This window comes from Mus musculus, chromosome 18 (assembly GCF_000001635.26).
Source record: "Mus musculus strain C57BL/6J chromosome 18, GRCm38.p6 C57BL/6J".
NCBI lineage: Eukaryota > Metazoa > Chordata > Mammalia > Rodentia > Muridae > Mus > Mus musculus.
The window spans coordinates 89205718-89233653 of record NC_000084.6 but is presented as its reverse complement, the minus strand read 5'-3'; the positions used below and the strand labels follow the sequence as shown (position 1 = coordinate 89233653).

The following is a 27936-nucleotide window of genomic DNA, read 5'->3' as shown; positions in this document are numbered from 1 at the left end:
GCAAGTCTCTGGCCTCATCATGTATAACACAATCTGTTCTGACCCTTCTTTAGTATAGATATCTCAGGTAGCACAAAGAACCAGTATCTTATGACTTTCTGCAGATGAATTGATTCACCCTTTCCTTGTAAGTAGAATAAGTAATCCTAGGCCTATGTATGGACTTATGAGTTATAAGTTAGGACTAAGAAAGTCTATGCTAGTGAGAGAATTCCTGGAGCACCAGAGGAAATGCAGCATTCCCTCATACTGGCAATGAAATACACCCTGTACCTGATGAGACATCTTTTGTGTCCCTCTACTTCTGAAGGTTTAAAATTAAGCAGAGAGAGAAAATATAGGTAGAGAATACTAAGAAGGTCTAAGACAGGAAAACATTTGAGAAAATCAGTGATAGGGTCTGAAAATAAAGCAATCCAATAATTGGGGAATTAAATTTTTCTAAAGGATTTGTTACTGGTTGCTTAGATCCCTAGGTTGGAGGATTTTGCTATTTAGGTTACTTATTTCTCATAATGAAAAAAAAAAAGCACTGGCTTCATCATAACTAGAAAACAAGAGGTTTGTTATTTTTTTTCAGGAATTGATTGTAGAACATATCAGATGTTATTTTAACATTTTCATATGCATATAGTATAATCTGATCAAATTATCTCCCTAATTCTTTCTCTCATCCTTCGTCTCGATTACTCCTTCTATGTCCTTAATATTCTTTTATTTTCAAGATCCTTTTTCCTCTCTAAGTTCCACATATGCTAGAAAATGCAACATAGTTTTCTTTTTGAGTCTGGCTTGTTTCCAAGAGCATGATAATCTCCAGTACAATCCATTTTCCTGAAAAATACATAACTTAATTCTTCTTTACAACTCTGTGTATGTGTGTATGTGATTTTTTCTTTATGCATTCATCAGTTTATAGATAGCTAGATTTGTTATGAATAAAAAAACAATTGGCTAGTTATGAACAAATCTATAGATAAGTGTTTAAGTTAATGCAGCTACTATGTGAGTCAGTGTGGCAAGTCTTCTAAAAGGTTTTGCTTTTTATGCCTCTAGTAATTATTTTTAAAAGTTAGGGGTAATTTTGAGAATTTCCACATGTGATCATAACATCTATACCACTTCTACTTCCTTCTCCTTCCTCCAACTGTTCCATTCTCCGCCAAAATTTATATATTCTTTAGTTATTATTGTCACATGAATATACGTGTACATATGTGTGTTTACTGTATAGGCACGTGTATGTATAATGTACTAAATCCATCTGTCTTTGCTCTGATGTTCACATATCCAGGACTGGGCACTTTGGATAATCTATGTGAGAGTATATACTTGAACACAATGGATTCTCCTCATCTCAGCAGCCTTTGACATCTTGTAGCTCTTCATCTAGGAGTGGGGGCATGTGGAATGGTCCCTGTCTGAACTGCCATGTCAACTGTCATTGCCATTTTTCTTGTTTTATCCAAAAAAAGCATATTGTTAAAAATTGATAAGTATATTTTTCTTGTCTATCATGCCTACGGAACATGGTCTATCAACAGGCATCCTGAGCCTCTGGCTCTTGGGATTTTGTTTTTGTTGTTGTTTTTGTTTTTGTTGTTGTTGTTGTTTACACAATTTTCTTTGAACCTTAGCTTTAAATGAATTCTCTGGAGTTGGGTATCCCGCAGTTCTTATTCTCTGCATTTTGGCCAGTTGCAGATCTCTGCAACAGGCTCCATCTGTCACAAAAAAACAAAGCTTCTTTGATGATGGGCGAGAAATACACTTAATTGTGGGTACAAAGATAGTGTACAGAAGACAGAAACTATGTTGGTTTAGGAATCTGACAGTAGTAGATTCTCATCTTGCCTCTAAGAAGTCTTTAGCCTACAAAGTTCACTAATCTTACAGTACCAGAAAGGTCTAAGTATCCCTTCTGTTTAGCCAGAAGTCCAATTAAACAGCTGCTGACTACACCCAAGGAAAAAAATACCACCATCTCACCATTTGGATCTCTTCTCAGTCCATTCTTTGTTGTGCTTCAGAGGCTTTTCAACTGAATGAAACTACTGAGCATTCCTTCCCTTAGCAGCTGGCACAGCACCTTCCAGTACTTCAGGAAGTCCCTGGGAACTCATCCCTCCAACTAGTTTCCAAGGAAGGAAGCAAAGGGGCATGGAGTCAGCAATAGGGGCCAAAGCTGCTTTATTTTTGGCAATTCTGTCTTTGACTATTCACTGTTCCTTGGCTAAAAGCTCCTTACTTTGGGTAATTTTTCTCCTCCTTTAACTCTTTGCTATTCTAAGGCCAGAAACCATTAGAATGGTAATTACCTCCTGCTGGTAGCAGCAAGGGATTAAGAAATAAAAAAAAAAAAGTCTTAGTTACCTGCTTCTTTTCTCTCTGGCTCAAGGGCCCTTCACTGGCCAAGCAAGAAGAGGCTTGGAGTTCATTAACTCTTCATGAACCAGAGGAGAAAAAAAGAAGAGAAGAAAAGAGAAGAGAAGAGAAGAGAAGAGAAGAGAAGAGAAGAGAAGAGAAGAGAAGAGAAGAGAAGAGAAGAGAAAAACAAAAAAGAAACGGACATGCATACTAAATGTAACAGAAGAAATCTGCACTGTTGTTTTATTGGAAACTAGGTGGAGGGATAAACTCCCAGGAACTTTTATACTTTCTCTAAGAAATTACCTCATACAGCAGGATAACTGATTATATAATTTTCTAAATACCTTTACATTCCAATAAATTCATAATAAGTTAAAAGCAATAATTCATGTCATAGATTGATAAGATTTTAGGAGTAACGACAGGTTTACATGTCTTTCCATTAAGACTAGTATCTGACTAAATATTCATTATCTGTTCATAGCCTCCCATAAGTTCTTTATAGTTTAAAACAATTTTATGTCACAAGTTATCATGATTTTGTAGAGACAAAGCCTGTGTCTTATTAGCTTTGAAGTTTTATATAGATGAACTAGTCAATACTGTATTTTCTGTCCTTGCGCCTACAATAAGTTGTCCACTCCCAGTTTATGATTTTAGTTAATACATAATTGTCTCACACCTAACCTAGAAGGAATGTTTTTTGTCCTAAACCTGCTTTCTTTTCATGGTTCAATTAGTCCATGACATGTGAAGGTTTACAGAGCTCTATTTGCAGCTTTTATTCTATAGAGGATTTGATATTCTAGTCAAATACTCTGCTTTTATAATAGCCTGCAAAAGACCAGCCTAAGACAAATGGGAGATATTACAGTCTTAAAGAAGGAAAGAGTTAGAGAGCACCACACAGGAAAGGAAAGATACTTAATATTAAACTGTTTTAAAACAGGCCTGGCCTTCTCTATCATTTCTGGTGATCTTCATGAGATTTCAAGAAACCATGTAAGTAGAGGGAAAGCCAAGACTTCTGCTATAGACTTCCAAAATCTAGGAAAGTCACAATGGGATCATATCATCTTATCTTTATTTTAACATAATGAACTAAAAAGGAAGATTCAGTTTCACCCAAGAAATTTGTTTGTATATACTGCTTCACTAACAGAGAATATCTGACTCTCATATCCAACCTCTCTCTAAAATATTCCATGACACATGGAAAACAACTATAGGTATCACAGTGTGTCCCACAGTATGATAAGACCTTCATTGACACCCTGACACCCACCAAGCATTCATGCCATTGAGGATGTAAGGAAACAGTAGGCTCAGTTCAAGATCATCAGCATGAAACAAACTTGCCGGTGAATCCAATATGTTCATAGTCCAGACAAGGAGTATTTATTTATCTTCAGATTTTAAGCTAAACCTCTTAATAATAACTCCACTGAAGTGGTTCAGTAAGTTTCTAATTTTCTCAGTAAAGTTCTGGAGTTCATTCTTTGTGTTATGTCCTTTATATTGCTCTTTTATAAAAGCATTTCTTCTAATAGAAAATTTAAATGGGAAAAGACATAATAGAGCAGCCATTTAGCCCTTCCTCTAGTTGAAAATGACAACCAAAACATCCCAGATACAGTTAGCTGTCACCCTGCTGCTCACAATAAAACTGAAATGCCTATTCTTTTAAGGTAACTCCAATACCATCAAATGAGAAACCATTTTTAAGATGTGTTATGTTTTAGGTGAAATTTTATAACTCTTAAAGGAATAGCATTTAATAATGCAAATGGTACTTCCTCATATGAAACAAAGGTGATATGAGAAAAAGATCACAAAATACTTTTGAACTACATTAGTATATTGTTACTTTTGTAGGAATTCTACCCAGTTTAAAACTAAAGGAAAATTTCAGTTTGAAGTATAAGATAATTCTAAGGAATTATTTATTTCATAAACAGCATTTGATGGCAATGGCATTCAAGCAATCAAGTCTTTATTGTGTGATATCTCAGTAATCTATATGAGGGTAAACATTTATTACTTCATATTCTGGTCATAATAGTCACCTATTATTTTGAGATGATGTCTATAGCTACCTTTTTTTCATTATATATGAGTTAAACACTGTTAAGGTAACCAATAAATGTTTAATACAAAAGACAATATTGCTTCTGATTTGAGAATTGTTATCACTTGCTTTAATTTCGTAGGAAGATAAATGGAAATTACAAAGAAACATGTAGACATTTTAATAAATTATCAAAGTGCCTATATTTAATCTTACCCAAATATTTGAAGCTATCTGAAAATCCACAGATTTTTTTTAATTGTCCTGTGGCTCTCCATTTGTAAGAATTCATTGAGGAACCATGTTGAAATTATAAACACCAAAAGAAAAAATGAGCTTTAGGAAAGCAAACAGAACTGTTTCCAGATCAGTCAGAAAGAGCTCTGATGAATATACCACCTATGAATCTGTGTTTCCTTTTGCAACATGCCATGCTTTTAATGCAGAAACTAGCTGGAATGGTTCCTTTTGAAATATTCAAAAGTAATGTTTCCACTCTCTCTGACTTTATTTTTTATCACAGTATAAACTCTATCTCTAAATTGGGGTTGACTTTCCTTTTCCTTGTCCTGTTCACAGTTCTCTCCAAAGACTGCAATTTAATTTCCACCTCCATAATTTTAAATATTTTAAAGTCATCATTTTACACTCTCCATTTTCCTCCAAAATTGCCTTCAGTAATGGCTTCCTAACTCCATTATCTTGGAATTCCATTTATCACATTTATGGGTTTGCCTTTTAAAGCAAAACAAAACAAAAAGCTATAAAGTTTGGGAATCTGAGCCTAATCACAGGATGAATCCCCGCCAGTAGCATCAATTACAAATCTACCCTAATGTGCTTCCATCAAGGTGAGGCTTATCACAGTGTGCTATTTCATTTCAGAGGCATATTGCTGTAGAATAATAGGAGAACAAAGCATCTTTCCATTTCTATGCAATGGCCAGAATAATTTATTCACAGGCTTAAATTGGGCATATAAAAGATACATATAAATAAATCAGTGACAGCCTCAGCAAACAGAGAAAACTACCAAGATGGTGAGCTCTTAGTGAAAATCCACAAAGGGAAAAACTATGCTGAATATTACAGCAAGCTGTTAATTGGATGCAGTGGTACTTAAAAATTATAAAAGATAAAATAAAACAAAAATTAACTAATCAAACTGTCTTAGTCAGGGTTTCTATTCCTGCACAAACATCATGACCAAGAAGCAAGTTGGGGAGGAAAGGGTTTATTCGGCTTACACTTCCATACTGCTGTTCATCACCAAGGAAGTCAGGACTGGAACTCAAGCAGGTCAGGAAGCAGGAGCTGATGCAGAGGCCATGGAGGGATGTTCTTTACTGGCTTGCCTCACCTGGCTTGCTCAGCCTGCTTTCTTATAGAACCAAGACTACCAGCCCTGAGATGGTCCTACCCACAAGGGGCCTTTCCCCCTTGATCACTAATTGAGAAAATGCCTTACAGTTGGATCTCATAGAGGCATTTCCTCAACTGAAGCTCCTTTCTCTGTGATAACTCCAGCTGTGTCAAGTTGACACAAAACTAGCCAGTACACAAACTTAAGACTATTCCAAAGCTGGTGACTATCTTATGTGATTCTGATGGTCTGCACATCTCCATATTTCCTTTCCTTGAAATATATCTTGAACCCAGAAAATGAAATAGGTCTTCAAAAACAATTTATAAAAAAGAATGAACAGTAGGCCTGCAGACTAATCTCTAATAAATAAACATTTTCCAGGAAGAGATGACTCAAAACATTTGTCGACTCAACAATATTGGTGAAGGATTTGATTTATAGAGTAATGTAAAAATAATGTTCTCTTAATGCTTAGACAAGAATTAAGCACAAAATAATATTTTCTGATGCGTCACTAGACTAGAGACTATAACTTCATCATCTAATGTGAAAATATGATTTATCACCTAAAATCTACACCCAGGAACAGTCACATATAACAGAAGTCAAGAGCTGTTCATACTTAATTTCTGTTCCTAATGAGTATTCATTACACTTATTAATTTTGCTCTGTAGCTTCCTGTACTTTGGAACATTCCTTCTAATGTCATCCATTATTATAAATGATATCCTCATATGTCAGCAGCTCAGTTCAGAGGCCAGCCTTCACCTCCATGCCAAATTTCTCATTTAACTCATCTCCAAATTCCATCACCCCTTCTGTGTACCTAGAAGCTTTCCATTTGCCTAATGTTCTGCCTTCTTGACTAAATTACACTAATCATCAACTCTTAATCATCTGGTCCCTCAGTGACCTCTACTCATGCCTCGCTCCCATCAATCCCTAATACAATCAAGCCAATCCTGGAAAATAAACCAAAGGCCTGTATTTTCCTATTTTACAAATCCAAAGTTGTTCTCGAGCACTTAGAAATAAATTTAAACTTTTTAGCATCACAATCAATCTTAATGGGAAAAAGAAAACATGAGTTCTCAGGGCTGGCCTTGCTACACCATTCACCTCTACCTTGGGGTTATACTAAGATTGTCTTAAAAATTACCCAGAATATCTCTTTCCTCTCTCTCTCTCTCTCTCTCTCTCTCTCTCTCTCTCTCTCTCACACACACACACACACACACACACACACACACACACACACAAATACTCTTGTTTTACCTCTGAGCAACATCTGAGCACCTAGTTAGGGGTTCCTGTCCACAACAATACCTTTCTTTCATCTCTAGCTGTGAAGTCATGTGCTAGTTCTTCCATTGAGCCTCTCCAAACCCTGTTGTCCAACAACCAATTCTTTAAGATTAGACTCCTTTTAACACATATTTATTTAATTCATGGTGATGTATGTGTTAAGACATGCCTTTCATAGAGTTGCTGGTGATTTTTTGCAAAGCAGAATGTTGTATATACCTTCTTGCTCAATTTGCTTTATTAGAGTTAATGTTTCCAAATTGTTCCTTTCATCACCATGTATTACAAAATTATAACTTTATCCTTAACTCTTATATCACTTTATGGGGATCAATGTCATTGAAAAGTATCAAATGATTTGAAGTAACAGGGAAATGGTGGTGAAAGATATGAGCACATCAACCCATTCAAAAGAGGGTTTGAATCTGAATTGTCCCCAACAAGCTCGTGATTGGGACTCTTGGTTCTCAAGGACTAGTACAGTTAAAAATCATGAAATCTTTGGAAAATGGCACCTGGATAAAAAATAGATAACTGTTGAGGCTGGGGTGGAAGGTGCTTTGGAGGTGATACCTGCCCTACTTCTGGCCTGCTATCTTTTGCCTCCTGGTATATAGTCATGTTATGAACTCCATCACAGGTTCCCACTGCTATGAATAGAACCACACTGCCATGCTTTCCCCCAGCATGATGGTATATAACTGTGAGTTGAAACTAACCTTTCTTCCTATAAGTTGTTTCAGCCAAACATGTTGGTCACAGTTGTCATAAACTAAATAATATAGAAGTTAAGCACCTGGGGGTTGGGGATTTAGCTCAGTGGTAAAGTGCTTGCCTAGCAAGCCCAAGGCCCTGGGTTCGGTCCTCAGCTCCGGAAAAAAGAAAAAAAAAAAAAAAAAAAAAAAAAAAAGAAGTTAAGCACCAATAGCTTTCTTATACAAACCTTAAAACTAAATTGTGCTAAGACTCCTGGTCCAAAGCAACTTTGGATGAGATGTGCTCCATGTCTAAGCAAACTAAGTACCAGAGCACATAACTAGACATCTAAGGCTGAACCACAAATGACATAGCATTTAGTCATCAGTACTTCAAGCAAATGGAGCATTTATAGGTCTACTATAGAAAGGTTTATGGGAAAAGACTTATTGAATTTAAATACCACTGCCCTGAATGAGCCTACAAAGAGCCACTGCAACCACTAATTCAGTGTTTTAAAATGGGATTGGACTTGTAGCTTATTGCAACTTTTATCTAGCATTCATGAAGCCCTTGGTTTAATCCCAGCACAACAAATATAAATAAATACATAATTATTTAGTAATGGACTGATTTATGACAGGGATTAAAGAAGATAACAGGATGAAGTGGATAATAAGACAGATGTGGCCCCATTGTCACAGGGCTAGAAACTACTAAGTAACCATAAAATTAAACAGAATTAACATATAAAGTGCTATGTGAGTATATAAAATGAAGCAATATAAGAGAAATTACCCTAAGCAGAAAATTGAGTATTGACTTGGAAGAAAGTTAGAGATTATCATGCATCACCTGGACTTCAGAACTTTCCAGTATGAACAGGAAACTGGCTGGACAGACTGAGGTAGAGACATGGAGTATTGACTGATAAATATAATTTGAACTTCTCACATTGAATGTATGGGTATGATAGTGGTTCTTTTCAATGATTTTGTGCACAGATCTATATAGGAAGCAAGCAGAGAGACTAGAGATAATAGAACCCCTGCCTGAGTAATACACATATGAAGGAGAATTTAAAAGTAATATAGTTGCTGGAGGCTCTAGAAGAAAAAGCTAAGAGGAAAAAAGAAAAAGTCAAATACAGGGAAACTTTAAAACTATATTCAGAAAATATTTGGACAGCTGTGGCTTTGCCTGCTGGGTCTTGTAAGTGTTGGATATTATCTCGACTGAGTTGTTGATTCATTTTTTTAAAGAATTAAACAAAATCTGACTATGACTTCTTTTGTAATTATTCTAAAGATGAGGAAGAACAATGAAAAACCTGGGCAACTCAGACATTCCATAAAACAGTATAGGCTCTGTTCACAAACATAGGAGTAAAAAAATCTGATATACTACTGAAAAATGTGTCGTAAAATAATTCAAACATGTCATGAAGCAGAAACTATTACATAATAGAAAACATTTTCATTTGCAACACTTAAAGGATCATTGGGGAGGGAGATAAAAGCCTTCGAACAATACCTACTATCAAAGAAAAAAGAATTGAAAAGCACTTTTTTGAAGAGCTCAATGCAAGAAGATTATCTAAGTTTTAAGGATAAATAAATGCTGGAAGAGGACAAATATTATCTCTGTGTGAAATAAGTAACACCGGGCAGCATGTATTCTCATTTTTATTGTTCTTTGCTGAAGAATTCTGAGGATGATTTAATCTAACAGAACAAATTGCTTCTCAAGACCAATTCATACCATTAATAGTAATAAGTAGTTTATATAACATTTCCAGATGTTGAATGGGTATTTTTTAAAGTAAATTTATTTCAAAATAGAGGTTATTACTTACTATAAGGTTATAAGGCACATAAACTTTCCGACTTCTATCTACTTTGTTTCTTGCTCTTTTCATAAACTCAACTGGGAAAAAAAAAAAAAACAAACCTGAAGATTGTCTGCTTTACTTACTTCATGAAAGGCATCACAATTTTTTCTAATCATTCTGCACCAATATGTACCAGTGGTGTGTTTATTTTTCATATTTGTAACCTCTACTTCCCACTAAAAGTATATTCCCTACAGACTTGAAACTAAAAATGACACTTATGTTGTTTTAAAAGTAAAATCACTCAACTCATTAAGTATTCTCACTGACTTCAGGGAGGAATTTGGAAATGCTTGGTGATGGGAACTAGAGCATCCCAGGATGTTGTGAAGAGAGTTCAATGGGCAATTCAAGTGACAGCTTAGAAGTCCAGAACACAGAAGCTAAATTTGTTTACAAGGTTACTGATAGGAACAAAGATTTTACTGAAGAATGGACTGGTGCCACTCATTTTACAATCACACACACACACACACACACACACACACACACACACACACATGTATCTGTATTTTGTCTGTTTCCTAAAATTTTGAATAAATCTGAATGCAAGAGTAATGTATTGATGAATTCAGTGGAGGAAACTTTAAGACACCACAACTATAATCTGGGGCATGGTTGCAGACAGTTGCCATCAGGCATGACTAGAATGAAAGCTATTAGCAAAAAGCAGAACAGAAAGATGTGGAAAATGTCCGATTTAACCAGAAAAGAAGAATGTTTATTGTTTCTGGCAAAGAAACGTCAAGAAAGTGCTTCTATTGCTAAGGATTAACACTCCACAGGATGATCCACAAGTTTTACCTTAGAGTATTAGAAGGGGCCTTTGAGGATGAGTCCCCACCCACTCATACAGACTCATTTGAAAAGCTTTTCTTTGAAAGTGAGGGTACCTGGAATTAAAGAGGCTACAGTGTACCCTGCTGAGAAAGGATGACCAACGGAGTCATCCTTTTTTTTTTTGAGTTCAGCGATCCTGGTACTCAGAGACTGACACAGCCATGCTGAAAGGGTGTTCTGTTATTTCTTAAAATGGAAGAACAAAGCTTCACCATCGCTGTGGTTCTGTAGGCATGAAGAATGCAAGACCTACAGAGTTACAGAAGCTGGCACAAAGACATTTAAGGTAATCTTGGGAGTACAGATAATGTGTAACTGGGCTAGATTTTCTGCAGGGAACTCTTGCAAAACACATATGTGAAGCTGTTAAGATAAACCCTAAAGTTCCAGGAGAAGTGAGGCATTTGATGATGAAAGCTGCAGGAACTGAGGGTCGCACCAAGTCATTACCCCATGTGCCCCAGGTGTCAGATGAGGAGCTACAGGATTTGCAGTTTAGCCTGGTGGGTTTTATGATTTTAATTTTGCACTTTAGCCTTCTTTCCTCCCTTTAGAAGTTGCCCCAGTATAGGGGAATGCCAGGGCCAAGAAGCGGGAGTGGGTGGGGAGGGGAGCAGGGCAGAGGGAGGGTATAGGGAACTTTCGGGATAGCACTTGAAATGTATATAAAGAAAATATCTAATAAAAATTAATTAATTAATTAACTAGTTAATTAATTAATAAAAAAGAAATTGCAATGTGTACCCCATGCCATTGTGTACTGGAAGTGTGCATGCCCTCTTTACTTTGAACAGTCTTAAGAGTTTGCCTTGTGTGAGAGAAATGACTTAATCTTTAAACTTCTGAACAAGTTCTTGTCATTGTAAAGACTTACAAAGACTATTGAAATCGAACTAAATGTATACAGAATTAATAGATGACCACAAACCTGTTTGGGCAGTGAGAAATAGGCAGTCTTATGTTCTAAATATTAAACATTACCCTCAGAGTCATATTTTAAGTTATTGGTCCCCTGCTGCTATTAGTACCATGTTCAGTGTCTTTGGAACATGTGCCTGGTAAATCTAGTTCCCTAGGGACAGGCTTTTGCAAGTTAGAGCCCAGCCCCTGGTTTTGACATGGCTCTCTGCTTCCTTATCGACAGTGATGTTAATGGCCTCCCTGTCATGTTCATTCTGGTACCATACTAGCATTATGATTTTACCACTCCTTCCTCACACTGATGAACCAAATTTTCTAGACCACAAATTAAAAGAAGCATTTCCTCCCTTAAATGGGTTCTACTGGGTGCCTTGGCCCCAGTAATGTGAAATTAACCAATGAAGCTTGTTGCTGTCTTGGATTATAGTTACTTTAGTCTTTGTGCCGAGCCAAGGAAATTTTATAACCAAATTTTCCTATGGGAGGAAATTCCTTCCCAAAAATAAATTTGATCTCAGCCCTTGCAAACCTGAAATTCTGGAATCTCTATCATTACAGAGTTCGGCAAGCACAGTCTGCCGCCAAACCTCTCCACTACATCTCTTTCCACACATGCCTATAGTTTATAATCACAGTTATTATACTTAAGCCCATCATGTGTTCATAATCCTCACTCACTTCATGCCCTCATGCAGACAATTCTTTCTGCTGAAATCTTGGAATTCTGCATACATCCTGATAATATCACATATGAACTTCTGAGGTACCTCCTCTGGACTCAAAGCTATAGCTTCCACTACAGCATTTCTGTCAGAATTTAGCATGTCCTGTTGATTGGCTCCAGAGAAGCAACAGCTTTCTACTCAAAGATGGGCACAGACATTACAACTCTCCTAGGGCCTGTCACTAATAGGCCAACAATCACACACTCCAGGAGTGAAGTGGACAAGACATCATGTGCCTGATGTAAACAGTGAAGAACCACTTCTATCATGATTATGCGTTTTTCATTATCTCTGGAAATGAACTTCAGTGAGTTGTCTCCTCATTAGCCAAATGAAGTAACTATACATCAAATGACATTTTTATGTTCCAAACTGCATTTGATAAATGACATAAGTTATTGCCATGATAATCTTATTAGTCCTGTTTTCCTAAATAGTTATTTCCTCCTGAGTTTTTGCTCTATTTTGGTTTTAGTTTGAATTCTGTTCTTCCTCTGAGGGTTTGTTTTTACTTTTGGGGAATGTTCTGGTTGGCTGTATCTGAATAAACATACTTAAGGGACTACTAAGAGTCATCAATCATTTATTATCCATTATTACCAGTTCCCTCGCACATAGGGAATCTCCCATGATAAATGCCCAGCTATCAGTTACTAAATGGTGCACTAAGGTATTTATACTGGAAATAGAGGTGCTGCAAATATATTGCAAAATTTGTAATTTGCTCTAAATAAAGGAATATATTATTTTTATATTAGAATATATACCTAGTACAAGAAATTAAAAGTAATTTTAGCATTGAGAAGAAAGTCCTTGAGCGTTCCCTGAATGTTTAAAAGTCAACCAGTGTCAACAGAATAATTAATGTTAGAGAACTACAGAGACATAATTTAGAACTGCTGAATTTAATAGACACCAGGAATTACTTTTTCACTAAACAAAGTGAAGAAAGCAAGATTCAAGACATAGACCAAGAACCCACAATAATGAGAATAAATGTCTAGTAGTAGATCCCTCACACACCTAACAGTTCCATTCCAGATAGTTTTAAAGTGGTAAAAGACAAGCCTAGAGGCTGGAGTATGGAAGGTATTGGGACTAAATACAGGGGGATGAAATCTGAACCAGCTAGAACCTAGTACATTTCCTCAACACATGATTTTTCGAGTCTCTTGCTTCCAACAAAAAATGTCTAACTTCCATTCATAGACCAACTATTCCAATTTTTTTCAACCTTACTGTTTCTTAATGAAGCTTCAACTACTCTATCTTAGAAGTAATAGAAAGATCATAATTTGCCAACACAAACACCCAATAATTAAATAATTGAAAGGATTTAAAAGAACCTTTGAGGCATGAGACAACTCCAACAAAAATGACAAATATGACTCAGAATGTGGAGGTGGAAGGAGATAGTCTATAAAAAATAAGATACAGTGTCACATACTAAGGACATCTTAACTTAGTTCTAAATAGCAACTGCCACAGAAGTCAGTATTTTATATGGTAGAAACCAGTCACCCATGTGATGTTATCAACATAGCGCCAACAACATAATAAAAAAATATACTACACAAAGCCTATCAGGTAGAAGAATTAAACACAAGAGATCAGTGGATAAGTAAATTGTCCACTTTCTGTCTTGAATCTCCCCTCTGAAAAATCTTAGTACAATCAGACTGCTCTTCTGAGTGGTTACATAATCCATGAGAATAAAAAGTGCATTGAGTTTTACATTGTGCTGTGGAATGGAAGAGACACATAAATTTTGTGCTTTGAAGCAAATGCCTCTTCAGATGACTAAAAACCATTCTGAATAGAAAGTCAAAGAATGTTCACTGGAAAGTTTTCATGGTTAACAAATGGAAACCATACTAAAATGCAAATGTTCTGGTTTTAAAAATATATACATATAAATTCTGGTTTAAAGGGTAAAAATCCCAAAAGAAACCCCAAGAATACTGAAAAATATGTTTGAAAGTCTAAGGGAAATATATTCTAACAGATCTAAAAGGTCTTATGCTTAAAATAAAGCCTCTTATGGCTAAAATGCAAAGTCAAAGTGTCATAATCAGATGAAGATACAACCTAGAGAAAAGTGAAAAAGGACCATCCACTGGAGAAGAGTTACAGTGCCCAGAGGTACACATTGTAACAAGGCCAAAAGCATGCTTGAAAACACCTGCCAGCATCTCTAAAAGTAAATGCAGATAAAATTTCAAAACATCAAGGAAAGAGAGTGAGTAAAATGGAGTCACAGACAATAAAAGTTTTTCAGTGGATAAAGAGAGAGTGACTTTGCAGGAGAAGCCCTTAGAGAATGAACCAATAGACAGCATGTTTTCTCCAAGAAATGATGAGCCTTTGATCTAACTGATATACTGAGAAAATTTGCCTCCCTGAAGATAGTAGCTCTACTCCCATTGAATTTGCTTTACAAATGCAACCAGCTAAACTATCTGACACTAACTCACTTGTATTAACAAACAGCCATCATGTTTCAGAACACTCCCATGTTTTCACTGGATACCAGTCTAAAGATGGATAAGTCATTAAATTAAAATCTATTAGTCTAACTCTTGAGTTCAGTAAACTAGGGAAAGGTTTTGATACTTATTGTGTAACCAAGTGCAAACTACGATAAAAACTGAAGCATGGTCTTGTTAAGATGAAAGTGTTTACCTTGGGACTGGAGAGATGGTTCATCAGCTAAACACATTTGCTGCTCTTGCAGAGGACCCAGATTTCATCACCACTATCTACATGGCAGCTGACAACACTCTGTAATTCCAGGCAAAACACTCATGCATATAAAATAAATAAATCTAAAAAAATCAAAAAGAATATCTACCTCCCATTCTAGAATTTTTGGAAGAAATAACATATGGCAAAGAAGAATAAAACAACATAACTTAAATTTTCAAACTCTTTTATATATTTTGTACTTACAGAGAAGCAAAGCCATATTCCCCTTTCTAAACTTAGTCCTTGATATTCTCTCTTAGTCTTGCTTTGCTATTATAGCTTGCAAACTATATTCTCTATCATTCTTGCTATTCTGTTGGAACTGAATGTCATTCGTAATTCATTTGTCCTTACCAATGCCTCTGACTTAGTCAATAGGTGCTGTCACTATTTACTCTCAAACAGGTACCCAGATCTCCATCTCCATTACCCTTCTTTTTTTTTCCAAACTGCCAGTCTTAACAAACTTGTATTTCTAAAAATCAACTCTTAATTATCCTCATTCGCTGCAATTTTGCTCTCATTTGAATTTACTTTCCATAAATGATCAATCAGATATTTCCCTTCTAATCAAACATCTTTGGTAAATGAGATATGATAAAATCCTCTGTCTCTACAAGGAAAATGTTTTTGTATTCCTGAACAGAATTCATAATAGAAAAGTTGCTATGTTCCATTTAATTGTGTATAAAATTAATGCTTTCTTATATACCTGCAGGATTAATGATGATGAATTTGTGTTGAAGTGTCATCTCCTTCTACTCTATTTCTTTGTTTCTTTATTGAGCATGTCTTCTAAGTTTACATATTCCAAATAATGATGTACATAGAGGGAGCAGAGAAAAATTGATAGCATTTGCAAGCAACATGGGCAATATATTAGTCATTGTTCTCATTGCTGCGACCAAATGGAGGTTTATTTTGACTCATGGCTTGAGACACAGTCCATATGGCAAAGAAAAGTATGGTAACAAGAGTGTGAGGTAGCTGGTCACATTGTATACATAGATATAAAGAAACGTAAAAAGAAGATTAATACTCAGGGCACCATTTAATTCAGTACAAGCCCCCAAACTAGGATGGTACTAGCCACATTCCAGGTAGACTTTTATCCTCAGTTAAACGTCTCTGGAGATGTTCATACAGACACATACAGAACTTTTTCCTACATGGTTTCAAATCCAATCAAGTTGACAATAAAGATTAATTATCACAGATAAAGGAAGTTTCTGAGGAGCTGTTATAACAAAGTACCACTGAAAGGGTGGCATAAACAACAGATGTTTCATTTTCAGAATTCAAATTACAAATCCAAAATTAAGATGGCGGTAACATTGGTTCTTTTTATGCCTCTTGTTTCTTTTGGCTTGCAGAATATTCTCCTCCCCATGTATTCATAGGGCTTTCCTGTTTGCACTCTAATAGGTTATTTATAAAGATATTGGCTGTGATGGGTTTACCACATCAATGATTTTCCCCAATCCCTTCCACTCTAGAACTTATAGTGAAAGCACAACAGCATTTCTTTAGCCTTATGATTCATTTTGAACTAACATTTACATGGGCTCTATTAAGTATCCAGTTGTCTCTAAACAAAATGGATTCACTTTGCCTTTGTGTCATTACAGCCTAGTTTTCATCTAGCAGGAAACCATTAACAATAGTCTGATTTTTCCTCAATTCCAGAAGTTCTATACTTCCTTCTTGAGAAAACTCTAGTGACTTTTCATAGCTACAGCTTTCCTGAGTATCCCCATTTCCTGTCTCTTTCTCCATCCTTCCAAAACACATGTATAGTGCCATCTCCCTTCTTCTAGCAACACCATCTCTTGTTCAGCACACCCACATCAAACAAGCATTGGATTAGACTGTAATCCATATATTAGTCTGAGAATAAAAATCCAAATAGTTTTTCCTATTCCATATATCTGACCTAACATAGATCACAGCAGTCGATAAATATTTATGGAAAGACAGCAAGGGGAAAAGACAGGTAGAATTAAATACATAAAGAAGATTTCTTTATTGGGACAGAGGAAAGTAGATTAAGTGATCTATAATAGAGACTATTGTGGGCCATGGCTTAAAGGCTGTGTCTGCTCTGTTTGAGTTGACAGGGCTTTCTTTCTCTCAGCTACTTTACCTGACCCATCTTTCTGCTTTCTCAACCCAACCACCCCATATACTACTGCAAGATGTGGCCAACATGTGGCTTCCACTTTATAAAAACTTTACTGGCTACTAGGTAAAATCCAATATCTAGAATTTGTACTTCCCAATCTATCCTAAATCATGTGACAAAATGTGTTCTTTATATTCAAACCCCTTTTTCCTGGTCAGTGGTGTTTTATAGGATGTGTCTTCTGTATAGGACTTCTTTCCCCTATCATTCCTATCTCCACTCATTTAAAATATACAAGATTCCCAGCTCATGGTTCCCACGAAACCAGAAGAAATTTTACTCATCTCTTATTTCCTCAAACCATTCTGAATGCTAATTAGCATAATCCCCCATGTAATATCTTTAACCTGCTGCTATTATTTCAATTTACAGATACAGGTGTTTCCTACATTGTAACTCACAGGAGAAGCATTACTAACTTCTTAACATACACACACACAAAGACATGTACACATATAATTTCCAATAAAATAACAGATTTGCATAAATATTTACATTATTGTTATGATCATTCATTCTAAGCATTCAATCAATTATAATTCTATACACAATAATCTCATTTAACAACAAGGTTATTATTTTCCCTATGGTTTAATTCTTTAATTCTGCTATTTTAACAAAAATGTCATGGTCAGACTACATTAAAAATGAGAAGTCAAATATTGAGTCAGTTTAAGGAAATGTAGTACTAGAGGTTGTACATATTTCCATCTGATTAAATTCTTACTTTTATAAAACAGTTATAACATATGATAGAAACAGAATATCTATTTATAAATATCATTTATTTAACTATCCATAACTATATATTTTAAAAGATAGTAGAGAAGAGACTGGGTAAACAGCAGAGTGGTAGAGTGCTTGCCTCACATACATGAGACCTGAATTTTGCTCCTCAGCACCACACACATAGAAACAGATAATGAAGGGTTACACTGAGAAATCTGATGTCAGGAACTAATGGAACAAACTGTCTCATTGTAAGTACACTAGCATTACCAAGCCCGGAATTCCTTGGATGTTTCTCACTAGAAAAATAGTGAATATTCAATTGTAGCATGCAGTTTGTAAAAAAAAAAAATTAATTAATTAACTCTATCCATTCATAGAATTGATTGGAAGAATGATTAATTTTTTCCTGTAATCTGGGGTTCTGAAGTACTTTGGAAACACACGCAGTGGAACCTTCCTGGAATAGATGAGGTTGACCTTAGTGAGGACCCCTAGTAGTGGAGAAAACAGAGTCTGAACTGGTTATTTTTGTAACCAGGCAAAGCTTCAAATGATGGGATAGGTTTACATTCAATTGATTTGTTGGCTGAGATAGTTCCATGATCTATCCAGGCTGATGCTAGGATAGTCAGCTTCAGAAAACTGACAGTGGGGCTCCATTGCTGAGGACAACATCTACACAGCTCATTGAATGTAAAGAGGTTGAGCTAGTGACTACATAGAACCTTCACACCTACATTCTAGACTCTTTGGCACAGGAAGGTACTATGCAAGTTATCAAAAGAGGAAACAGGACACCAATATAACCACAAAAACTTTGACCTATAATATATCTTTTCTACAATGTGTGCTGAGGCAATGGTGGTTTAGAACTTGTGAAAGTGACCAGACAATACCGGGTTTAACTTGAAGTCCACACCATGAAAGAGTTCACACCCTACACTGTGTAGATGTCCTAGAACTGAAAACCAGATACCCCAAAGTCATAGGTAAAAGCAAACATGACTCCCCTACCCCCAACAAAAAAAATCAATGAAATGATTCTTAATAATATTCTGCTATACTCATGGATCAGTGCACTGTCCAGTCATCATCAGAAAGGCTTCCTCCAACAGCAGATGGAAATGGAGTGGGTGCAGAGACCCAAAACCAGAAATTATATGGAGAATATAAATATGAAATTTCCATTGGGTCCCTCTACTGGAAGCTTGAGCAAACCCACAGAAGATGGCAGGGAAAGATTGTAAGAGTCAGAGAGTATGGAGGACACCAGGAGAGCATGGTCCACTAAATCAACTAAGCAGTGCTCATGTAGGCTCACAAAGATAAAAGTAGCAAGCACCAGGCCTGTATGGGTCTGCACCAAGTCCTTTGCATATATGTTATGGCTGTAAGCTTGGTGTTTTTGTGGGACTCCTAACAATGGGGATGGGTATGTCTCTGACACATTTTCATACTATTGAGAATCTCTTCTTCCTGTTGGATTGCCTTGTCAGCTTCAGTATTAGGGCATTTGCCTTGTCTTATGTCTTGTTTTATCATCTTTGGTTGTTCTTGGAGTACTGATCCTTTCTGATGGGAAATGGAGGAAAAGTGGATCTGAGCAATAAGGAAGAGGGGGAGAGCTGGGAGGAATGGATAGAGGGAAAACTGGTCATAATGCAGTGTATAAAAGAAGAATCTATTTTCAATTTGAAAAGAAAATTGTGCAGAACACACATGCACATATATTCACATGAACACTTTCACTAAGATATTTAAAACATTAATATGGTTGAAGAATGAATTCGTTCTGCACCCAAGAAATAGCACAAGTTTGTATTGGGAACAGTCAACTGAAATGAGAATGTAAACTTCTGTAATTATCCTGATGATTAAGTTGAACATTTGAACACAGAGCTCATGCCCTTATTTTATTGACCACTATCTTCACCCTTGCTGCATTCTGCAGGTATGGCACCCATATCTATTTCAAGTGTTAGTAAATATAAATTGGTACATTATCACTCTTTATCTAGACACCTTCCTATATCCCTCTTCTATTAAACATAAATTTTCCCCTTGACACCATCCTATGGGATGTGGTCTTTCCCTAGACATGATATTTCCTAAACATATATCTTATGGATGATGGGCCTTTCCCCAGATACCTTCTTATAGACCTTCATCTTATGAAACATGAGTATTTCTCTCTGGGAAGATTATGAAAAAGAGCAAGATTTTAAAGATGTTAGTTGGCTAAATAGCTGAAGTCAGAAATTTTCTCACATTAAGATTTATTGGATTGCGCATAATCTCTCTAGGGAAGTGCCAGCAGTCCCATCAGTGGAGTTATTTAATTAAAACAATTCTAAAGTAAGTACATGAGATGTTGCCCCAGGGAGTCATTTTGCATTGATCCCAGAAGGATCGACTTGATGGTCTTAAAATTGTTAGCAGTTTTAAAACTTACATTGTCTTCAGAAATATTTTCCCACCATTTTCATGAAGGAAGGGAAAGCTCATCCTATTTCTAATCACCACTACCTATAAAGTCAAACCAAAATAAAGGGCAACATCAAAAATACAATTTACAAAATAGGTTGTTTCCTAAAAGTTTTTTTTTCCATTTTTTATTAGGTATTTAGCTCATTTACATTTCCAATGCTATACCAAAAGTCCCCCATACCCACCCACCCCCACTCCCCTACCCACCCACTCCCCCTTTTTGGCCCTGGCATTCCCCTGTACTGGGGCATATAAAGTTTGCAAGTCCAATGGGCCTCTCTTTCCAGTGATGGCCGACTAGGCCATCTTTTGATACATATGCAGCTAGAGTCAAGAGCTCCGGGGTACTGGTTAGTTCATAATGTTGTTCCACCTATAGGGTTGCAGATCCCTTTAGCTCCTTGGCTACTTTCTCTAGCTCCTCCATTGGGAGCCCTGTGATCCATCCATTAGCTAAAAGTTTTAAATCAGATCCCTACTGGCAGCATTACCTCAGAGAAAGTTCACAGAAGATTCTCTTAAGCCAGCCCTGGACCCAAGAGTTTTATTTTCCCTACTTCCTTCAGTAATTATTTTTCTTATTTTCATATTCAAAATTCAATGATTTTATTCTTTAAAATAAAATCCATGATTTTTGCCTTTAGTCAGTACTGTGACTAGTCTATGAATAAATTTCTATGCACTAATTCTCTAGAGCATCAGGTTTAGGGTTAGCTCTCTGTAGCTTTTGACTTTTGATGAGAAAATTTTTAAGCAAGTGTAGACAGTCTTGAATATCCCTGACCTGTGAGCTGAATATGTTCCACGGTGATGTTGACAGGTATCAAAGACTGAAGAGTACCCACTCTTTCTCATGCATGAGACTTTGTCACCACCACATACCAACACCCACACAACCCAACACTCCAACACCTGCTCTTCAGAGGAAATGCGTTCCAGGTTTTGTGGTTGGTTACCTCTTTCAGACTGGGAAATGAGTAGCTATAGTAAGGACCAGAGGATGAAATATGGATTCACTCAACCTTTGAAAATTAAAAGAATACAGATAAAGATCTGAAATTTTTCCAGTAATCTTTGAAACAAGACTCTGTGGGAAATTCTTTCTTGGTGGACCACATACCAGCTTCAGAATGTCCTTTGACATTCACAATGCCCTTAGCCTTTCAAACCAAGTCTCTACCTTCATCACTTTGTACCTGTCAGTACTACACAAAAATCATTTTACACATTTTCCTTCTTTGCTAATTCTGGATAAACAAAACAAAGTCTGATATAAAAGTATGCTGGTATATTAATATGGATTATAAAGGCAGCCAAAAGCCACCTATTGAAATAAGCCAAGCTATGAATTGTAAACCAGGATAAACTACATGTAGAGCTAAGATACATGCTTTTCTGTCTTCAAAATCACTGAACATATTCTAGAATAGTTTAGGTTCTTAATAAGGATTTGGTAGATGAGTTAATGGATGAGTTCATTTTCCCATATCAGTAAGCCTATTTATGGAAACTGGATCTAGGACACTCTTCCCTTTCCACCTTTGAATCCTGACATCATACCACACTACAGGGCAAAAATAATATTGTTTCCACTTGATCTAGAGGTGCACAATATCTTTTAAAAGTATTCTACCATGGGATTCAACAGAATTGGTCCCAGTTCTGAAGCCCCAAATATTAAAGGGATTTCTGGGCATTGATAACCAGCAATAAACATGCATAGACCATTTAGCTGTTGTGTCAACTGCTGGCCCCTGGACAACGAGTGCTAGACTAGCAAGGTTGTAAGAAACAGACCATGCAAAGGAGTGTGGAAGACATGGATATCTTTGTCCCACCCAAGAGGAGTGACACTTTTTAAAGGGATACAGTGAGCAGCAACTGTGTCCAACCTAACTGATCCCAGACCACTGATACATCTTTACTGCTTCATCCTTCCCTCCACACCTGCTTATTCCTCTCCTTTCCCCATTATTTTCATGTTTGTACACAAATGCCCTCATGCACTTCAATTTGATCCTTCTCCAAACTATGACCTTAGTCTTTTCTTCTACCTACTGAGATGCTTTGTTAGCTATCTTTTTCACACATGCTGGGTGATATTAACTTCAAAGATAGTATATTCAATCCTGAAATGCTCTTCTGCTCTATCATATTAAATGATAGATGTTCGGAGGCTATGTTATAACTCAGGAGACCAAAAACACTTCCTTTCTTACAAACAAAAACTGGTCTCCTAATTCTCTGTCATTTTAAACTAAAGCTAATATCTTCCAGTTCTTAGATCATAAAAGTCTGGCTACACTTTTAAAGCTTCCTTCTCTCTAACATCCAGGTCAAGTAAGAGTAGAAATTTTGTACTTGCCTTAAGTAGGAATCTTTGAACTGCTCAAAAACTGCAATTAAATATTTTCAACATTTTTCTAGATATTCAGCATGTTTGAAAGAAATGTTATAATACAGTCTGAGAATAGTAAATAAAATGTCTATACATGACTATCACTATGATGATGATCCTGTCTCTGTGTTCTTCCTGATCATGTTTTAGAACTTGTTCTTGTAGTTTTATTTTTTCTTGTTGTTGTTTATATGTCAATCAGTCAGGTTTTGCTCAATCTTACATGCCTATACAATGTAAAGGGCAGGAACCACACCCAAAGTCATCTTTGGTATGCTTACTTCCTCAGTGTGATTTTGGTGAGATTCAGCTCTGTTAGTGAGCATAGTGACAAGTCCTCCCTTAGGAATGCAGTTTCCTACTGCATGGATGAGCCCTTCATATTTGCCTATTCTACTTTTGATGAACTTATTGGTGGCTTCCAAACATTGCTCCTGTCATCACTGTTGCTATAAACATGGCTGGAGAATTCTAATTCATATTGGCAAGCTCTAAAAATACCAAACAGAGCAGAATTATTGTACTATAGAATATGTGGTCCTTTAGCCAGCTAATGAATCATATTCCAAAACAGCTGTGAGATTCATCTCTGTCAGCAAGCATGTGATGGTTTCTCTGTCTCTGTCTCTCACCCCTCTCTTTTTAAATTAGGCACCAGAAAATGTTCTTTCCTGTAGCTGAGTATTCAAACATACTACAAGAGACACTCAATTGATTCATACAAAGTGGGTATCTAGTAAAAGTTGGGCAGGATATTGGAATAGGTTGCTTTCTAGCCATTGGTAGAGGGCTATTTAACTAGAAATATATTTTATTTAACTGACTAATAAGGCCAGAGATACAAGGTGAGCAATGTGTTCCTCAAGACTTCTACCACAAACTCTGCTATCAAAGAACTGTTTTGAAAGGTCACCACCTAAGTCACATCTATTTTACCATGAATTGGGAAAATAATACAGCACCAATTTGTCTATTTAATTTTGTCAGTAATTAAGAACCCCTAGTTTAAAGCTAATGAACATTTCAATGCCCTTTCCACTAATAGTATCAATTATCCAAAATAAGATCTTTAAGTAGCTCAATTCTCTGCTAAAAGTCTAAGGAAAGGAGTAAATAATAAGGCATAAAGGAGTTCTATAGATACATACGCAGTGGTCATATATCATCTTTTCAAGGCCAAGAAGCTCATGTCTCCCCATACATGACTTAACATCTAACTATGCTGCTATCCTTATAGTACTCATACAGGTTGGAGGCCGTGGAAAGGCCAGAAGACTTTACTAAGCCCAACTTTCCTATATGGAGATATTGTGAAGGTTATGTTTATGTCCAAGTGTACAGTAGAAAGTGATAAAGAAATCTGTCTAAGGTACTGAAAGGAAGTTTTCTCAACCATAAAGAGTTAATAGTGAAGAAAAGAAGCCAGTATTTGTGACGAACATGTAGTGTTACTCTTTTCTGTCAAATTCGTACAATGTTATGCACATTAGGGTTTCTGATTTTTAAGTTTCTTTCTTTAATATTAAATATATCAACTCACTCTTTAATTATAATTCTGACAATTTACTATGCACATTAGGATTTCTGATTTTTAAGGGTTCTTTCTTTTAATATTAAAAAATTAGACCCCCTCTTTATGTTATAATTCTGACAATTTACTAGGCACATTAGAATTTCTGCAGTTTAAAGTTCAGTTTTAGTATTAAATAGATCAATTCCATCATTATATTATATAAAATGCAGTACTTATAGATCTTATTAAATTGCAAATAAAGCATGAAAGGAGATTTTTAGATATATTTTAAGATAAATGTTTAAATATAACAAATATATTTAATATCACATTATTCTGTTTTGAAAAAACTACACTTCCAAAGATTTTGAGATTTGGAATGGTAGACCTTTTAAAAATATATCATTATTATTAATACCTTTATGGGTTGTTCTGTTACTTCAGTGAGAGGGAGTGAGATACTAACAAAAGGTTTTACAGAAAACGATGCCTATACTACCCAGAATTTCTTTGATGTATTATACCTGATCCATGTGGCCATAGTAGAAAAATCTAAGCATACTCACTGGTACACTTAACATACACAAATCATTATTCTCTTTCTGACACAATATCTATCAGTTTCTAAAGGAAGTATATGGGCTGAAGACGAACTCTGTCTTAAACTTTGTTCAGAATTTGCTAATAAAATCAGAATAAGTCATCCAGAAAATATCCTAGATATTAAGGTGCTGAAACTAGTGCCAAATGATCAGCAAATAGGCATGATATCATGCATTGCTGAGACATGATTTAAAAGAAGGGATTGCCTCTGTAACTCTTCCATGGGTGTTTTGTTCCCAATTCTAAGAAGGGGCAAAGTGTCCACACTTTGGGCTTTGTTCTTCTTGAGTTTCATGTGGTTTGCTAATTGTATCTTGTATCTTGGGTATTCTAAGTTCCTGGGCTAATATCCACTTATCAGTAAGTACATATCATGTGAGTTCTTTTGTGATTGGGTTACCTCACTCAGGATGATGCCCTCCAGGTCCATCCATTTGTTTAGGAATTTCATAAATTCATTATTGTTAATAGCTGATAGTACTCCATTGTATAAATGTACCACATTTTCTGTATGCATTCCTCTGTTGAGGGACATCTGGGTTCTTTCCAGCTTCTGGCTATTATAAATAAGGCTGCTATGAACATAGTGGAGCATGTGTCCTTCTTACCAGTAAAGGATGGACCATCTAGAGACTGGCATACCCGGGGATCCATCCCATAATCAGCCTCCAAATGCTGACACCATTGCATGCACCAGAAAGATTTTGCTGAAAGGACCCTGATATTGCTGTCTCTTGTGAGGCTATGCCAGGGCCTGGCAAACACAGAAGTGGATGCTCACAGTCAGCTATTGGATGGAACACAGGGCTGCCAATGGAGGAGCTAGAGAAAGTACTCAAGGAGCTAAAGGGGTCTGCAACCTTATAGGTGGAACAACAATATGAACTAACCATTACCCCCGGAGCTCGTGTCTCTAGCTGCATATGTATCAGAAGATGGCCTAGTTGGCCATCATTGGGAAGAGAGGCCCCTTGGTCTTGCAAACTTTATATGCCTCAGTACAGGGGAACGCCAGGACCAAGAATTGGGAGTAGGTGGGTAGGGGAGTGGGGGGGGGTATGAGGGACTTTTGGGATAGCATTTGAAATGTAAATGAAGAAAATACCTAATTAAAAAATAAATAAATAAAATGAAAAAAAAGAAGGGATTGCTCTGAATCTACATGTTGACAATATTATTTCAATCTAACCTTATGTCATCATAAAAACTATGTAAATCTGCATTTCCTCCCACATCACTGAAACCTGGGAGACACTTGCACTCAGAAATGACAGCAATTAAGAAAAAAATGAGATGGTTTACGACATTATTCGTTGAGGAAAAATTAGATCAAAAATCTAGCAATGGAATTGGGAAAAGAATACAATAACATTTTAAGCTTTTGGTTGGGTTTCTTAGAATTAAACATTGTCAGTAGACAAAAAGAAAATAAAGTTTTTCCTTACCTGACCAGACTACTTTTATCTTCTTTTCCCAAGGTCCATTTGGGAAAGCATGAAACAAGCAGGAGTAGATGCCAATGTCTGCTTCTGAGGCATTGTAAAAGGAAAGGCTCATGTTGCGGAACCCCACTGTTGAGTTTAGGAAGTGTACTCTATGGAGGTAGTTAGATTCTATATGCATATTATGGTTAGGGTTGTAAACTGCTATGCTCACTGTCTTTGTGCCAGTGTTCTTGGTCCACTCCACCTGGGTTAAGTTATGCGTCAATGGATATACACATTCCAGAGTCATAGTCTCAGAAAGCCGAACTGTTGTGTCCCACAATGTCTCTTCACACAGTGCTAAAATGTATATCAATCACATAAATTGATTAGATCCAATGATGACGAAGCCAAATAAACACAACTTATAAGACTTAACAAATAGCATGATAAGCTCATGGTGAAGACTGACAATTTCAACTACAAAATTGCCTCTTGTAAATTTTAGTATTTCTAAACAAGTGAGAAACTGCCTAAGAGATCCTGCACATGTCACAAAAAAAAAAGCAAAACTTTTTTTTCTTTCCAATTTTTTTATTATGTATTTTCTTCATTTACATTTCAAATGCTATCCCGAAAGTTCCCTATGCCCTCCTCCACCCTCCCCTACCTATCTACTCCCACTTCTTGACCCTGGTGCTCCCCATAGCAAAACCTTTAAATGAATACATAGGACTGGCTTTACCTTTGTGCACATGAAGAATAGCCAAAAGCCAAGTAACATAAGCCATCTCTGGAAACAGTTCAGGAGGTTGGACTGTATAAAAAAAAAATGTGTATGATGTTATATTCACAGCTCAGCATGAAGTACTGTTTCCTTCCTCTCAGATCTTATCAGCTGCATCTTTTTCTCTGAAGTATGAGCACAGGAAAGAAGTTTCAGCTTCAAAGAAAGCTTTGCTATCGTACAGGGATGGATAGGCTGCAGTTATTGTTCTCTGTCAGATAATCAGTTTACTTTAAAAGATATAATTTTCGAGAAAGATTCTTTCATTTGACAAATGTTTACTGAGTGTGTCCTCTGTGCCAGACTTAGCTCTGTGCAACAAGAATATACAAAAATGCATCTTAAAAATAAAATCCCATGCCATTTTGTTAGGAAGAGGTTGATACAATGCTAAAGGTGTACTAGATATAGTGTGCTGAAGGTGGTTGGTACCTGAGAAGAAGTGAAGCAAAGCAGGACAGTCAAGATCTTTTCATATAGGCAAGTCCAGGAACTGCTCACTGAGAAAGTGAAATGGGGTGAAGACTGGAGCTGATGGGAGGAGCCTGCATATCAGACAACCACTCAGGTGTGGCCTTCCAGCTGCACCACACCTCTGGGTTAGATTTGAACAAAGATATTCAACTGAATGGACCTCCAACTACAAAATATTACGATCCAAAACACATGTAATATACCATTATATCTGATGATTTTTTTTCCACTTTTTAATTTTAAAATAAGCATAGAGTACTACGAAAAAACTAGATATTACAACTTAGAGGTTACACCTTATATATCTAAAACTGTGATACACTATCAAAGTGAGATTCATTTCTAAGATTTCTCTCTTCAATTATAAAAACAACTTAGGGTTGTGACAAGATGGGTTAGCCAGTAACA

General features: G+C 36.3%; 1 protein-coding gene across 7 annotated transcripts in view; it reads right to left on the bottom strand.

Annotated features, from left to right (window-relative positions):
- The window catches only part of Cd226 (CD226 antigen), a 95279-nt gene that overhangs the window by 38579 nt on the left and 28764 nt on the right, over nucleotides 1-27936 (bottom strand). For 2 of the 7 annotated variants that reach the window (XM_006526461.1, NM_178687.2), the window contains exons 2-3: nucleotides 27013-27084; nucleotides 26289-26627 (exon numbers count right to left, since the gene is read on the bottom strand). The exons of 2 other annotated variants lie outside the window; for them this stretch is intronic. In XM_006526461.1, coding sequence (XP_006526524.1) covers nucleotides 26289-26627; nucleotides 27013-27084 — 411 coding nt within the window. Of the gene's footprint in view, nucleotides 1-26288; nucleotides 26628-27012; nucleotides 27085-27486; nucleotides 27661-27936 lie in introns of those variants that run through there. 3 more of the 7 variants (XM_017317894.1, NM_001039149.1, XM_006526462.4) reach the window with 2 other exon arrangements.